General features: G+C 48.9%; 1 protein-coding gene across 2 annotated transcripts in view; it reads right to left on the reverse strand.

The window, feature by feature from the left end:
• The window catches only part of MEGF6 (multiple EGF like domains 6), a 105,639-nt gene that overhangs the window by 52,127 nt on the left and 37,739 nt on the right, over nt 1-15,773 (reverse strand). Inside the window, exon 5 of one of the 2 annotated variants that reach the window (XM_077311328.1) lies at nt 14,404-14,526. In XM_077311328.1, the coding sequence (XP_077167443.1) occupies nt 14,404-14,526 (123 nt within the window). Of the gene's footprint in view, nt 1-1,584; nt 2,272-14,403; nt 14,527-15,773 lie in introns of those variants that run through there. The other variant, XM_077311329.1, reaches the window with a different exon arrangement.

Below are 15,773 nucleotides of genomic sequence, written 5' to 3' on the forward strand. Positions count from 1 at the left end.
ATGGGTGCTTTAGGTTGAACCTGCGTTGAGCAGGGGGTTGGGCTAGATGGCCCCTCCCAGCTTTATGATTCTATGATGGAGTAGTGCTAAGACTTCTCAGCATCTTTGCCAAACTACACTTCTCACGATTCTTTGTGCTGACTGGTTGGACTAGTACAAAAACCATGTAAAAGTGCAGGGCAGATAAGGTCCCCTCAGACTCACATGAATATGCAGAATTCCCATGGGTGTTATATAGCTCAGAAGACATTCAGCAAAGGAAAGCAACCTTCCCTGTAGAAGAATCCTATCCAACTCAAGAGCCCCCCATCCTAGCACTTGTCAAGCAAAAAGTACCATTTGACCAGATCTGGACTCTTTTTTTCAGAATCTGTGTAGCTGCAGAAAAAGACAAATGAGCATAGCACCGACTGGCTAAAATCTGTGACGTCACTAAGCCACTAAGCCACCTCCCCCTGCTCCATTGATCAGTTTTCAACGTTTCAAAAGCATTTTTTTCTGAAAAGCCTGAGAACACAGGCAAAGAAGGGCAAGCTTGAGGAACTGTGTAACCTAAGGGGCCAGTCAGATCAATGGTACATGCTATGCACCTATGTTTTCCACATAAAAGCCAACGAGTGCATTCCATGGGAGGAATATATACAGAGAGTTCTGGCTGCATGATATAGCTGAACATGCTCTATTATATTCAGTACGCATTCTGACTTCTCCTGATTCACCGCAGAAGAGAAGTTAAAAAACAGGAAACAACGCAACATGGATTTTGTGCCCAGAAACAGCACAAACTGCTAGGATACTTACCTTGCCTGGACAGGTACAGCAAGACAGCAAGTGAACAAGGTAGGCAGATGGGAATTAACTTGGTTTTCCCCAAGTAAAAGGTCAGATTGGGCAGAATCACAAGCTTGAAAGGCTCAGATCTTAGCGACTTGCAGGCAGAAGGCTCCGGGTTCAAGATCTCCAGGTACTCTTCATCCAAGATTCTCAGGGATCAGGACTAAGAAAATTACTCTGACTCCATCTATGAGTCAACCATCTATGGTGGGGGCCCACAGCTCAGGGAGAGGAGTGCATCCAGAAAGTCCCAGGTTCGAACCCGCTCATCTCCAGTTAAAAGGTTCTCAGGCTCCAATGCTGAAGAAAACCCTTCAGAGAAAAGTTCAGATCAAGTTTGAGGCGGAGTCAACTGTTCCTATGCCTGCGGTTACGCATCACCCCTGCCTCTAGTTGTATGAATGAAAGACAATAGCAGATAAGATAAGATAATAGCAGAAAAGATAAAAACCTTGGGAACTGAAAGACTAATAACATTAGAAGCCATTACATACTATATTGAAGATTTCTACATCTACCCCATCCCAGCAAGCATAAAAGATAAGTAGCATTTCCAGATGCTTGGAAAAGAAAAGAACGAAGCTGAGCATGTCACTAATGCATGCCGTTCACCTCCACTGCTGCTTGCCAACCAGCCCATCACACCTGAGAATCAAGATCCAGAAAACCGCCACAAATTTGGTCCGTTTTTAAGGTGTTCCTGGACTCCTACCTCTCCTCCTCCTTGTGAATAAAGCAGGTGTCACATACCTGGCCTCAGGGCTGATGAGGGGTCGTATCCGGCGTGCCCAAAGTAACACGGGTAGCAGTTTCTCCAGAGGTAGCGGTAGTGGAGGCTGGAAGCACCGCAGACGCCCTGCAGGATGCCAACCCACCAAAGGGCTACCCCCAAGTATCTCAGCTCCTGCCCCATAGCGCCAAGACGGGACAGAATTAAAGGGGGTGGGTGAGGGGGAGGAAGAAACCAAGTCGGACCCCGACCCAGCAGAAGGCAGAGCTGCAAAGTCTCGGGTCCCTGTGTGAGAAGTGTCAAAATGCCAACAGCACCGGCCCACCCCCCACCCCCCTTTCCCTCCTGGACGTCTCTACTGCTCTCTTGTGTCTCAAGCTGCACCAAGAGCCAAAGCTGCCCGGGGAGGATGCTCCGGCTTGCAGTGTGCCATCGGGGGAAAAAGGGCTCCCTGCTTCCTTGCAACACATGTCCTCTGGAGGCTGATCCTTCCACCGCCGCCCTCCCACACTTTTAAAAAAGGGTTCTCAGTTTTCAATCCGCCCCCTGCAGGTAGAGGCCAAGCCCAGCAGACGGGGCTCCCCGACACACAGAGACACACACTCTGTTTCTTGCTCCTTCTTCGCCTCCGTTTGCACAGCCCCGAGCCAAAATGTGTGTGACACGACATTCCTCGTGCACACACGCACACGCACAGGCCTACGACTGCCTGGAAGGAGCGGCAGACACACAGACACACCACCCTCCCGAGGAAATCGTAAGGATATAGCGGTCACGCTGGCCGAAGGGCTCCGGGCGTGATTGAGAAGCTGGCCCGGGGCCAAAGTGGATTCTAAAATTGGCCAAGTTAACAATGACAGAAAACAGGAGAATGTGGGGGGGGGAGGCAGAGGGGCGGAGGGAGGGGGTTAAATCAACACCACATTTTGGAAAGCCCGGCTTTAGATGCTTCCATTCCGAAAAGCACTCTTCTCCCTCGGATGCAGACAATGAACGAGCAAGGAGGTTTTTCCCTGCAGGAATCATAAAAGGCCCCATGAACAAAATGCATTATTTCAAAACCCCCAAAGCCCAATTCACGCCCAGTTGTCTCCTAATGAGTAACAATGGTTAGCATTTGCACGGGCATTTGATGCTCTCGCTGTGTGTGTGGGGCAGGGTGGTAAGGCAGCAGACATGCAGTCTGAAAGCTCTGCCCATGAGGCTGGGAGTTCGATCCCAGCAGCCAGCTCAAGGTTGACTCAGCCTTCCATCCTTCCGAGGTCGGTTAAAATGAGTATCCAGCTTGCTGGGGGCTAAAAATGGTAATGAAGGGTCAGACATGGCTTGGTGCTTGCACAGGGGACACCTTTACCTTTACCTTAAGTAAGGAGAGGAACCCTGATGGAACACACTATTTAGTTTAGCAACCATTTTGTTGGGACCCGCCGGGCACTCTGCTCGAAATACCACACCAAATCTCACTTTACAAAGAGGGTACAAAGCAGGAGCGGGCAAACTGCAGGGGCTCATGGTAACTGTAGTCCGTGGACATCTGGAGAGCCACAGTCTGGCCACCCCTGATACAAAGGCTGAGAAATAGTGACTCGCTCAAACAGTTCTGCTTTCGTTGGTGCTGAATGGACCTTTCAACCCAAAAACCCATGTTCAGCTGTCTCAGTCTTCTCCCAGCTGACCCGCAATGGCAGGGGGGGGGGGGACAAAAAAACTAGGTCAGGTGATCGTCAGAGCCTTAATAGTCAACCCTGAAATACAGAGAACCGATTCTGTTTCCTACAACCGGTTGCTGCCTATTCCCCCCCCCCCTCCTTTTTGCGGCATTCGTTTTCCTTCCAAATGTACTTTATTAGATTTTTTTTTAATGGACTACTAGTAAATATCTCATTTCATTTGCTATGCAATAAATGTAGCGCTGCGATGATTTTATACACGTTTTCCATATTTTTCCAGTTACCCCGTTAAATCTAGACTGCAAGGAGCCTGCAAGGTCGACCGGTGTGCGTGGACGGTGACCTCTCGCGTTCCGTGGGATGTACAGGCAGCAGCCTCGGTGGGCCAGCGGGAGGGGGGCCTAGGGGACGGATGATCCCATGAGAAGGTCCGAAGGCTGCTAGCATCCCGCGACTGGCTCCTCCCACCCAGAAGTTCAGATGTTTGTGAGAATTCCGTGACGTCACTGCAGGCCATCGAGCGTCTCCGGACGCCTGGTCTGCAGATGCACCAGCTTTCTGGGTTTTGCCGCTAAACGTTTGGACATCTTATGGTCGGAAGGAAGAGACAGATTAGAAGTCAATTTGGGGGGGGGGGCATTGCAACTTAATTAACTCTAACTCAAAGGAGCCCTTAACCCTTTGCTACGAACCTGCAGAGTTGGCTGCAGAGGAGAGGACACGCAGTAATGGGTTTAAACTTCAAGTACAATGATATAGGCTAGATATCAGGAAAAGTATTTTCACAGTCAGAGTAGTTCAGCAGTGGAATAGGCTGCCTAAGGAGGTGGTGAGCTCCCCCTCACTGGCAGTCTTCAAGGAAAGGTTGGATACACACTTTTCTTGGATGCTTTAGGATACAATAGAATCATAGAATCATAGAGTTGGAAGGGGCCATACAGGCCATCTAGTCCAACCCCCTGCTCAACGCAGGATCAGCCCTAAGCATCCTAAAGCATCCAAGAAAAGTGCTTTGGGCTGATCCTGCGTTGAGCAGGGAGTTGGACTAGATGGCCTGTGTGGCCCCTTCCAACTCTATGATTCTATGATTCTATAACCCTTCCCTTTTTTTATCCACGGATGAAATCCCAAAACGGAAACCCTGGAAAGGGAGCATGGAATTTTGCGTTGCGTTTCATCTTCTCTCGCCACGAACTATTTACACAGGGGAGAGAGCCAGCGACGGGGAACCCGCAGAAACCTCAGCTGTACTTCCCAATGTGTTCCCGGCACGCAGAATTAAAGGCAAATGTTATTCCACCCGGACAAATACCGCCCTGCTAATCCCTCACAGACATTCCCTGTTGTATTAAAAGGAGCGACGCACGTATAGCGGACGCACACAAGAGAGGCCTTTACCCCCTCTAAGAAAGCAGCCTGTTGAAAGACAAGATTATCCGTCCCGCCGGATGACGGTCCGGATCGGTCGGCTATTAGGATGATACGACTGCATTTCACTCATTTTGGAACTGGTGACAGAGGCAGCGGCTAAAGAACGGCCATGCACTGATAAGGCCCGATACAGACCTCCATTCTGCTAATTCCTTTCGAATTGGATCTACAAGGAGACGCAGCGAGAGAAAGCTTTGGCTCGCCTAGTGGCCTCAGCCCATTCATGGATCTAGAGGGCTCCTCCGTGGAATTTGTCACCTGAGTATCCAAAAGTTTCACAAAAGCATGAATGGGTTGATTCAGGCAATGAATGCGCCGAAAGGGATACCTGTGGGCTTCGGAGACTGCCGTGGTGGCTGCGGCCAGGAGCCTCCCTGAAGACAGTTCAGCAAATGAGGTCGGCAGGGCAGAAGCTCTGCACACAGAAAGCCAGAGGCCCACCTCCTTCACATCTTCAGGCTGAAAGAGGGGGAACGATCCTGCTCCCTGGGCTTAGAGGAGAAAGCAATCTAATAGGGGTGCCAGCCTCGGGGTGGGGAGGGGGAGAGAGAGACCTGGGCATCCCCTAGAATCCTAGCTCATCTCTTGATTACAGAGGTCAGTTCTGAAGAAGAAGAAGAAGAAGAAGAAGAAGAAGAAGAAGAAGAAGAAGAAGAAGAAGAAGAAGAAGAAGAAGAAGAAGAAGAAAAGTTGGTTCTTATATGCTGCTTTTCTTTACCTGAGGGAGTCTCAAAGCGGCTTCCAATCGCCTTCCCTTTCCTCTCCCCACAACAGACACCCTGTGAGGGAAAGGTCAGAACAGCTTTATCAGTGCTGTGGTGAGCCCAAGGTCCCCCAGCTGGCTGCATGTGGGGGAGCAGGGAATCAAACCTAGCTCACCAGATTAGAAGTCCGCACTCCTAACCACTACACCAAGCTGGCTCTCTGTGCCTATACAGGGACCTATACAGCTTCTGTGCCTATACCGGGGCACCTGCCTTGAACCCGCAGCCGCTGGGAGCACTGTTCAATGTTTCAAAAACTTGGCCTTGTATTAGAAAGGCTAAAAACAATGTACTTTAAAAGGAGGTTATTTCTTTTTCAACTCCCTCCCCCCCCCCCCGCCTCCAGAAGCAAAACTCATAAAATACAATTAGATTTCTGGAATGTTTCATAACATGGTGTTGCAGAAGAAAGAATAGCATCTCCCTCAGAATTGTCGACATTTTCGTGGTTGTCTTTGGCCTTGGTAAAATTCCAAATAAAAACGTGTGGCTTGGAGTGTACTGAATCTCTCTCCAAATGGTGCAGGGAACTGAAGAAAATGTCCAAGTCAGGAGGGAAAGAGCTGTTTTATTGGGATCCGGTGTACATTTCTGAAAGAAAGGCAGCTGGCATCTCCTAGGCCTTCTCCGTGGGGCTCAGAGGAAACAAAATTGCTTCTTATTCTTAACCCACTCTTAGATTGTGTCCTCTAGTGCCTACACTACTTGCTTCTTGTGCTGACATGGTTGGGGTACATCCTCAAAAACCTCCCAGAAAGCAACCTCAGTGTGTTCTACTCAAACTGGCATTGATTTCCCACAGTCTAGGCAACCTATGGGAGTCGGGGGGGGGGGGCGTTGGACAACGTGGAGCCATTGGTGGTGAAGGTGTGATATCACTTCCGGGGAAAGCCCAGAAGTGACATCAGCCTGCTCTAGGAATTGACAGAAAATCTATGGTAAAACCATAGAGTTTCTGGCAATTCCTAGAGTGGACTGACATCACGTCCCTGTTTCCCCCGGAAATGACACCACACGTTGAGTGGCCGCCATTTTTAAAGAAGATTTTGGTGCAGTGGCTCAGAGAGGTGGCCTCTAATCTGGAGAACCCGCAGCTCTACTAGAAGAAAGCACATCTGATAGGAAATGGGAAACATTCCCCCACCACCTCCGTTTTGTGGAGCTTTCTGGAACAGATTGTATAAAGCTGGTATGGGTCATTATTAAACACACACATACACACACACACACAAGGTTTACTGAACGTCTTGGCAGACATTGATGCTGGCTGCCTCCTCAAACATTGTGATCAGCCACACACACAGAAAATGGGACAGTCCAAAAGGATCCACTTTGCCTTTCTTTTGGGAAACAACCCCATCGACAGCGTAGCGTTTTTGGAAACGCAGTGAAGCTTACTCATGCGACTATATTGTGCTTGGACCGGCTGCAGACTTCGTTGTCGACTGATTTCATTCAGCTGACAACACTCTTACCAGTCGGTTTAAATCTGGCAATATATCATGACCATCAGGAGAAATGATCTCTCCTTGAAATCCGTGGCGTCGACATTAATCATAGCTTTAGGGGCCTGTCGACATTCACGAGGACAAGACCTACAACACTGAAGAATTTTCATTGGCGTGCCCACCCCCTCCGGAGCATCCTTTTTTCCCCATGCGCTACAATGTTCTCATGCGTATCCCAGCAGAGTGACGACCGCCAACCCAAACGACTTTAAAGGGAAAGCGATAATTTGACGGGGGTTGTCGGTCTTCAAAATTAAAACTCCCAAGCCAGATAAAGACCCGCGGATTACATCTTCCAAGTGACAAGTCCTTGTCCCCGAGTCTGATAAAAAGGAACTGGATGCAGCCTGCAGTCTTGGACCAATATATTTATACAGTAAACATCAACTAGTTTGGTGCCAATGTAACTATCAGGGCTTCCTCCGCAAAGAAACTTGAGAATTTCAGTTCTGCAAGGGTGCCAAGAACGCTTTCTAACCGCTCCATAGAACTCCCCTTGATAAATTAAGCCAGTGTAGATTTGCAGCGTAGACATCTTTCTTCTCAGTTTCCTGTTTAAGGTGAGACCTGCAGGAAGGGATTCTTATCCCAAACCTTCTCACCTTCCAGGCTCTCCCTAAGGAGCCTGTGTGCAGGAGGGGGCACGATCTGAATATTGGGCATCCATCAGACAGGTTCCCGCTCTTCTTATAACCTGGGTTGCTGAGGAACTCGTATGTTTGTAGGATGGTTTGTAGGATCAATTCTTCTCCAGGTTGGGAAGCCAGGTGTGGGACCTCAGTGGGACAGAATGTCATGCAGTCCACCCTCCAAACCTGCTGTATCATGCAGGGTAAATGCTCTTTGTAGTCTGGGAATTAATGGTCATTCCAGAGATCTCCAAGCCCCACCTGGAGGTTGACAAGCCCAGTTCAGAGGGCCAAAGCAAAAATGCACATTACACCAGCCAAGGACCTTATTTAGGTGGCTCCAGGAGGCGCTGGCCTACTCAGCAGGGCCTGCTTGGCATTGCATTCCAGACAGCTTCTGGGAAGAAAAGAGGCGCAGGATGTGGTGCCGTGTATCTCAAGCGCGTAGGTGTGCTTTGAAACACTGGACAATGGTCTGGACACTGGGAACTATCCAACCATGTAGCCCTCACCGAGATCTAAGCGGGAAAAGAACTGCTTTCGCTCTCTTCCCAAGTTGTCAAGGGAGATTTGCACAACACAGACATAAAGGACCCCCATTCTCTGCTTAATCCATATTCTAGACATCTGGGGGGGGGGGATCCGTGCTTTTGCAAGTGCTACTTGACTGCAGGGGCATCAATCGGCTGCAGGATCCATGAAAGAGAGGAGCCCACCTCTTTCTTGTGAAAGCACATCCCCTCTCGAGTGAGCGGTCGGGGTGGGCAGGAGGGCTGGCAGCTTTGCTCATTCTGTCAGGTCATCAATCTCTCACTTCCACTGATAAATCTCTCGGCAAACGATCGAGACAGGTCTCCGGATGCTTGAAGCCAATCACAGAAGTGACGGAACTTGCATGCGCTCACACCCATTCTACTGCTCCGTGCTCTTGGTTGGCAAACAAACCTTCGAAAACATTTGCTAAAGGCTGTCCCGGCCTCTTTTCAAAAGAAACCAACTGGAACACCTCGTACGAAATAGCTATTATATACCTGGCTGGGCACCAACTAGATGCTCATTCATGAGGGAGCTATCATCTCACCTTTCCTCCAAGAAGCAATGTTGCTCTCCTTCTCCTTCCATTTTGTGCTCACAACAACCCTGTAAGGTAGGCCAGGATGAGAGGAACTGGCTCAAGATCACTCAGCGAGCTTCACAACTGAGGGAGGGATTTGAACCCAGGTCTTTCTGATCCTAGTCAAGCACTGTGACCCCTTATAATAGGCCAGTGGTGTTTCACAGATCAAAACAGGGATGTCTCTGTAGTTCCCCTATTTGGTAAGGTCAATAAGTGCTCTGGTTTTCTTATTTTGAGAAGTTGGTTGAGATTCTCCCTCTTTTTTTTCAACAGCGTACAGCGACTTGAGATTAACAACACTATAGTTACATTATCTCCCTTGGCCAGTCAGCACAGATCAATGGATTGTCAAGTTTCCAAGTCAAGTTCCCTTCTAAGTAGTAGCCAAGCTCATCTAGATTTACTCAGCACATTAGCGCACCCCCCTCCCCTTTTCTCAGTTTGGTCGTCTGCGTCGAGTCCAAATAAATGATGCCTACACCCGTTTATAACATATCGACACGCACCGAAAACATACGATGAGAAACATGAGATGAAAGCTTCTTTTGCACAGCTTTCCATCCGAAACAAAAACACGACACCCCCAATGGTTTCGGACTCGCGCTCCCCAGCACCCCGCTGCAGAGATTGCCGGCGTGTTTGTTCAAGAGGGACTTCAAACGGGAGGGCTCCTGAGAGCTCTGCAGTCCCACGGCTCTGGGAACATGACAAGGGTCATCCATCAAATCAAGCAAAGGAGCAGTCTTTGAACCCACAACTTGCACCCCCAGGGCCTCCGCAACAAAGTGGGGCAGCCTGTCTCCCCCCCCCCGCCCCCCGGACCTCAGCCTCACCCGCCAGCTGCTGGCACGTAAACAATCGCAAATGTCACAACGACACTCACGCCTTCCCAAAAGTCTCGGTGGTTTGCATTTCATTAATTTTTTTTAAATGTATTAATTCAGGGTTGCTTTTTAATTGCCACTACCCATCATAAATAAGTCCGAAACCACATAAAAACAATGAATAAAAATTATTAACATTACATTGTGAAACGATTACAATGTGGCTGACAACATACCCAGGAGCGGTTTAAAGATTTGCGGGGGGCCCCAGTAGAGCACAATTGTGATGGGAGCAGCCAAATATAGGGCAAAGGGACACACAGCGGAAAGGGACGTCCAAGTGTCCTTAAAGAGGGAAAAGGGGGGAGTGGGGAGTGGGGAGGCTATGACCCTGATCCATGGGGAGGGGGAGTCCCAATGTGGAACCTCTGGAAGCGCAGGGCCCAGTAGCATGTGCTACATGGATAAACCAGCCCTGAAAATACCACTGACAAAAACAACACAAAGGTGGATTATACTCCAAAGGACAGCCTAAACAATTTGGCCTTGCGTGCCGTGCGGAAAGTAAGCAAATCTGGCAGGACGCTGGTGTCATCCAAGGGTGCGTTCCCTGCGGGGCACAGCTAGAACTAAGAAAGCCTGGTGACAGCCTCTGGGGTCATACACCTGTAAGAGACCCCTAATGGATGACCAAAGGGAGCATGGGGGTTGTAATGCATAGGCAGGAGCGTCACATGCTGTTAATACTGTCCCACTTCCCTTTTACGCCTTTATGAGAACCACCCTATGGATTACGTTCAATGAGACAGAGGAATTTTAAGAGGACCCTGGGAACCAGAAAATTCCGCACCTTCAAAAAGGCTAAGAAAAGTGAGATGACTGTAAGTTTGGGCCAAAGGTACAAGTCATTGTGCGTTTTGGGTTAATTTGGGGGTTAGGCATCATGCTCACCTAAGCCGCTTCCCCTGTTGTTGTTGCATAACCACAACTTGTGGCTTGGGCTGATAGAGGGGGAGAAAGGATGGTTCGTTTCCCGCTTGTGCCGAGGAATCCTTAATCATTCAACACTATAACTCAGGGGTAATCAAACTGCGGCCCTCCAGATGTTCATGGACTACAATTCCCAGGAGCCCCTGCCAGCGAATGCTGGCAGGGGCTCCTGGGAATTGCAGTCCACGGACATCTGGAGGGCCGCAGTTTGACTACCCCTGGTCTAACCCTTGTCTGGGGAATTCTGGGGAAATTAAAAATGGCGCCCCTAGGCTCAGGGATGGGCCACGCTGTTTCTTTCACACATCTTGATAGCGTAAGGAGCCTGGAAATCATTTATTTCCCCAATAAAACATGACTAATAAACGCACGCAAACACGTACAAGCGAAGGGCCAAGAATACAAAACATACAATTGTCTAGATTCCTAAACGGCCAACCCACAAGGAGAATTTTCTGCTCTCGGGTGGATTTGCACACGTATCCATCTGAAGGGGCTCTGCGTTCTCCCACCATGCCTAACCAACACGCTTCCTCCATTTTATTTCCTTCTGCTTTCATCAATTGCACAGGAATCCTCCAGCCTCTCCTACAAGATCATATGGCATCTGGTGAAGGGAGCTGTCGCTCTTGAAAGCTTACACCTGGATGAGAATCAGGCCTTTGCAACGAGATCAGAAAACTTTCCCCCTTGCTGAATGGAGCCCGGCAGCCTGTGAGCTGAGCAGGCAAAACAGTGTGCAACGAGACTCTTGTCAAATTAATATTTTTCTATGGATGTAGATCCAGGAGAAGCTATGCAGGGCCTGGCCTGTGGAGGTCTTTACTTTGGCACCAGGACAGCTGCCCAGAAACCTGTGACAAACTCGAACTCTAAAGGTGTTGGCTGATTTAAGACTGTTTTATTTAGGTCTGAGGCTGCAAATGAGAAAAAGGGGACTTGGGACAACCCTGCATTCAAAGCAAGTTTGTTCTAGGTTCCAGGCTGCTTCCTGCCCGTCCTGGTTCACAGAAGCTGGGCCAAGTCTCCGTGTCACTTTACGACAAAGCCGTGGGAGGACTGAGTCACCCGAGGCAGCACTGCCCTAGCAGCCAGTCTGAAAACCTCTGGAGGAGGTGGGCACTTGAGATTCTGCCTGGCTGCCCTCTGAGACTTGGCCTCCTTCCTTTGGCACCACTGAGGCTGTTGTCTCACTGGAAATGTCCCAAGACGTTCTCCGATTCTGCATACAATTAAAACCAAAACATCCCCTCTCTCCTTTTGCACTTCTGAATTGTAACGTGTAGCCGTTGTTGTTTGGCTTCGGAGTTCCAGACAAAACTGCTGCAGTTTTCAGATTTTCTGATTCATTGGGGTCTTGATGGACAAGTGGGCAGGGTTAAGATGTGGACAACATTGGTGCCAACTTGATCTTGGTGTGGCTGCATATATATCAAGATTCTTCATTATGTAACACCACCACCCCGCCCCCCGTTAGGCATGTTTCTGCAACTCTGATTCCAGATATTTACAACTACAAAGTTCATCTCACCTTTCTTCGCTATAATATATTTTGTAGCCTGCTGTTGCTGCCTAAACTTTTTGGGTGTGTGTTTAATCCTGACCCATCTTACTGGTTCGCGAGTTTCTATTTATGCAGCAGCTGAAGACTGCAAAACCCATGATGCCATGTGCAATGAACAGGTGGCCTATATCTAACGTTAAATGTAGGCAATACAGTAGAGCAAACAGGACCAGTTAAAATCTGGCAGACAAGTTAGATTGCTCACTTCCATCCCAAAGGTAGCTCTGATTAAAAGGTGGCAGATTTTATAGTGGGAATCCTGCAGGAGCCAGTTTGGTGTAGTGGTTAGGAGTATGGACTTCTAATCTGGTGAGCCAGGTTCAATTCTGCGCTCCCCCACATGCAGCCAGCTGGGTGACCTTGGGCTTGCCACGGCCCTGATAGAGCTGTTCTGACCGAGCAGGAATCTCAGGGCTCTCTCAGCCTCACCCACCCCACAGGGTGTCTGTTGTGGGGAGAGGAAAGGGAAGGCGATTGGAAGCCGCTTTGAGCCTCCCTCGGGTAGGGAAAAGCAGCATATAAGAACCAACTCTTCTTCTTCTTCTTTTGTCTCATTCCCAACAGCTCTTACACAGCGAACTGAGTCAAAATATATTTATAGGTCCACACAAGTCTAAAGAGTCAACCGGGTTTTACAGGGCAAAGTCAACATTGGTGAACTCTGAAGCTTCTAAGCCAGTTGGCCAAATGCCCCCAACGCATGCTTAGACTGTGACTCAAAGGCAGACTGGCACATTGTGCATGAACAGACTTTTCCAAGATGTGGATGACACACTGTGATCTGGACACATGCGTGACACCGTCGGAAGGTTAGGTTACCATACAAAAGAAGAATCTGTAAATGAGGATTTCCATAAGACATCACGTTCCACAGTTGTATGGATATTGCCAAGGTAGAAGCCCCCTGCTTTACAGGCACGCATGACAATAAAATCCCACCTTTTCAGTACACATTCCCTTCTCAGTCCATTTCCCTCTGTTCTCAAACAGACAGCTCAAGCCAACCCACTGAAATCCAGTTCAGCGGATTTAAGAAGAAAAAAATTTCTCCGAATGTTGCTGGGGCAGCAAAAAAAAAAAAGTCTCTTTGAAACCACAGCCTCTTTCTTCTCCCAGACAATACACAGCTGCAAATCAGGAACTCAGAGAACCCTTACATTCCTGGGTGGAAAAGACTCCACCGTAATTCAGCTTCTGAAGAAAAGGGAGCTCTAGAAAAACCATCACGAATCAATAATGCATGTTGCAGAGGGGAAATTTAAAGCACCCAGAATCAAAATGGAAATCAGGTTGAGTGTAGACTGCAGAGATTTAGTCGATCTGGGAGTGGGTAAAAAGTCCCATGCAGACTACAGCTATGAACTAGGAACGGGGCTGCCCATACACATTGGCAGCCAGGGAGAAAAATTCATTTTGAGCACTTTAGACTAGGGATAGTCAACCTGTGGTCCTCCAAATGTCCATGGACTACAACTCCCATGAGCTCCTGCCAGCATTTGCTGGACCACAGGTTGACTACCCCTGCTTTAGACTTAAGGGTAAGAGGCACATGTTACATATGCACATGAAAGCTATTGTACTTAGATGTACTCCATTATTCACCCAATTTAAGGCCAAACAACAAGAGACATTTTTATTGAGTGGCTTACACTGCAGGCTGGGCGGAAATGTCATTTTAAAAGCCCACAGGGGCTCAGTTTGGCATGGGACCACGGGGTATGGGGGAAAGGGGCTCTTGCCACCCCCCACCCCCTCCCCAATGCCATTTTCACTCGCCAAAGTGACCCTGTTTAGGAAATACTGCCATAAGTTTGCAGCTGCACATGCACAGAATGTTCCCGTATCCTTGGGCCCAATTTGCTTTAAAAGGGGGCCTGGGGCAGCTGAACCCCACTACAACTGTTGCCTCTCATTTCAACAAAAAGAGAAGGAGACCCTGCACTTGAATCCCGACATGGAGCAGAGGTCTGAGTTTTAAACCCAGCTTGCTCACAGGGCGACAGAGTTCTAGGTTTCACTCTGCAACGTAGAGCAGGGTAACCCGGTGGACGCAGAAAGGGCCGTGAACCTCAATTCGAATTAAGCTGCTTTACCGCCGGGTCTTTGCAAGGACAGGCAATGAGCTGTCAAATCGCAGCCGTGGTTTAGGACCCAACCGCATGTCCCTGAGTTTGTTTCCCGGGAAAAATGCCGCTTGTTTTTTAATATGCCGCTACATGTGCTTTTCGAAAGGTGGAGATTCTCTACAGTAGCATTTCCAGCCGGTGGAAAACCGACAGGCAGAGGGAGCCAAGAGAAACGTCTCCGAAGCCCCAGCCACTAGCTCGAGCGGCCTCTGGTACCTTCACATGCTTTCCCGTCACTCTTCAGTCTTGACCCTGCAGGGCACTTGCAGTAGAAGCTGCCAATGGTGTTGCAGCACAGGGATTCACAATCTCCGTTCCTGGCTTCACACTCGTTCACATCTGCAAGTGGAGAAAAAGGAGGAGAACTCAGCGGTTGACATGACATTTCACACTGGAGGAAAATTAGGCCCGATCTGCCCTTGCTGCAGCAGGAGCTGGTTGTGTAGTACAGTCGGGAGGCACGGACACTGACCATTCCACACTTTGAAAAAATCCCCGCAAGCAAAAGGGTAGCATATCAGGGACAAAGTGCCTCGCTCAGCTTACTTCCTGCTCGGCTTCTTCTCTTCCAGAGAACTTTTCACGAGATTGCGTATTCCCCATGGCGCAGTGGCCTGATTAGAAATTGGGCACAATTGCATCCAGACTCTTCACCGCACGTCGTTCCTCAAAGTTGTTCACTTGGCAACGCCGTGCGAGAGAATCTCAGTGCCGTTTTGCCAAACGCGCAAGTCCAGATGGATAAGATGCGTGGGGAGATGCAAATGAGCTGAAGGAACTGCAAACTGAACAGGCTCCGGTTCCAAAATATGAGGGCATAAGGGATTTCCCCAGTTATCCCGAAACTGAGAAGGAGCAGGACACAGTACAGCACGGAGCCAAATTCCAGAAAACTAAAGGGTCAGGAAAGGGGGAAAGCCCTCCATCCCAGCTTCAAAGATTCGGTGCTGCTAGGGAACAATCATTTTGGGTAGTACGACTTCATTCTAAAGGCAGTCTCCCCACAAATGTCTCCCTGGCAGTTCTATTTTTATATTTTCTCACTCCAAATAATTGTATTTCACCAGACTTCTATCAGAACCGATGTTACAGCTCTCCACGTGACATTCTTTTTCCACGTTATTGATTGTTTTTATGGGATCGGTTTTACGATGACTTAATGATTCACCTTCTACATTTCTGCATTGTAAACTTTCTCGGGCACGCGTGCTTGGAAAAGGGAGACGAAAGACATTTTAACCGAATATTCCTCGTCTCACTCAGCTCTTGTTACTTATTTTGCTTGGTGAATTTTTTTAATTTTTTTTTTTTGGAGTGTCATTGAAAAGCGGTACAGGAATTTTCCAAATAAATGTCGGGGCCGCTGCTTTGCCAGGGAGGCACCACAGCCCTTAGCAGAAGCCACGCTCGGATCAAAAGCCGCGGAACGGAGCTACGAAACGTACAATCGGCTCGGCGGATTCTTGGATCTGAGCTGTCGCAGCTTGAAAAGAGAGATCAGAAGCGGTCGAAAAGCAGTCTGGCCTCCAGCCCCAGGGCTGCCACAACATACAGCGTTCCAGACTATTTCAGTTGTCAAAATCGCC

Source organism: Paroedura picta, chromosome 15 (assembly GCF_049243985.1).
Source record: "Paroedura picta isolate Pp20150507F chromosome 15, Ppicta_v3.0, whole genome shotgun sequence".
NCBI classification, from domain to species: Eukaryota; Metazoa; Chordata; class Lepidosauria; order Squamata; family Gekkonidae; genus Paroedura; species Paroedura picta.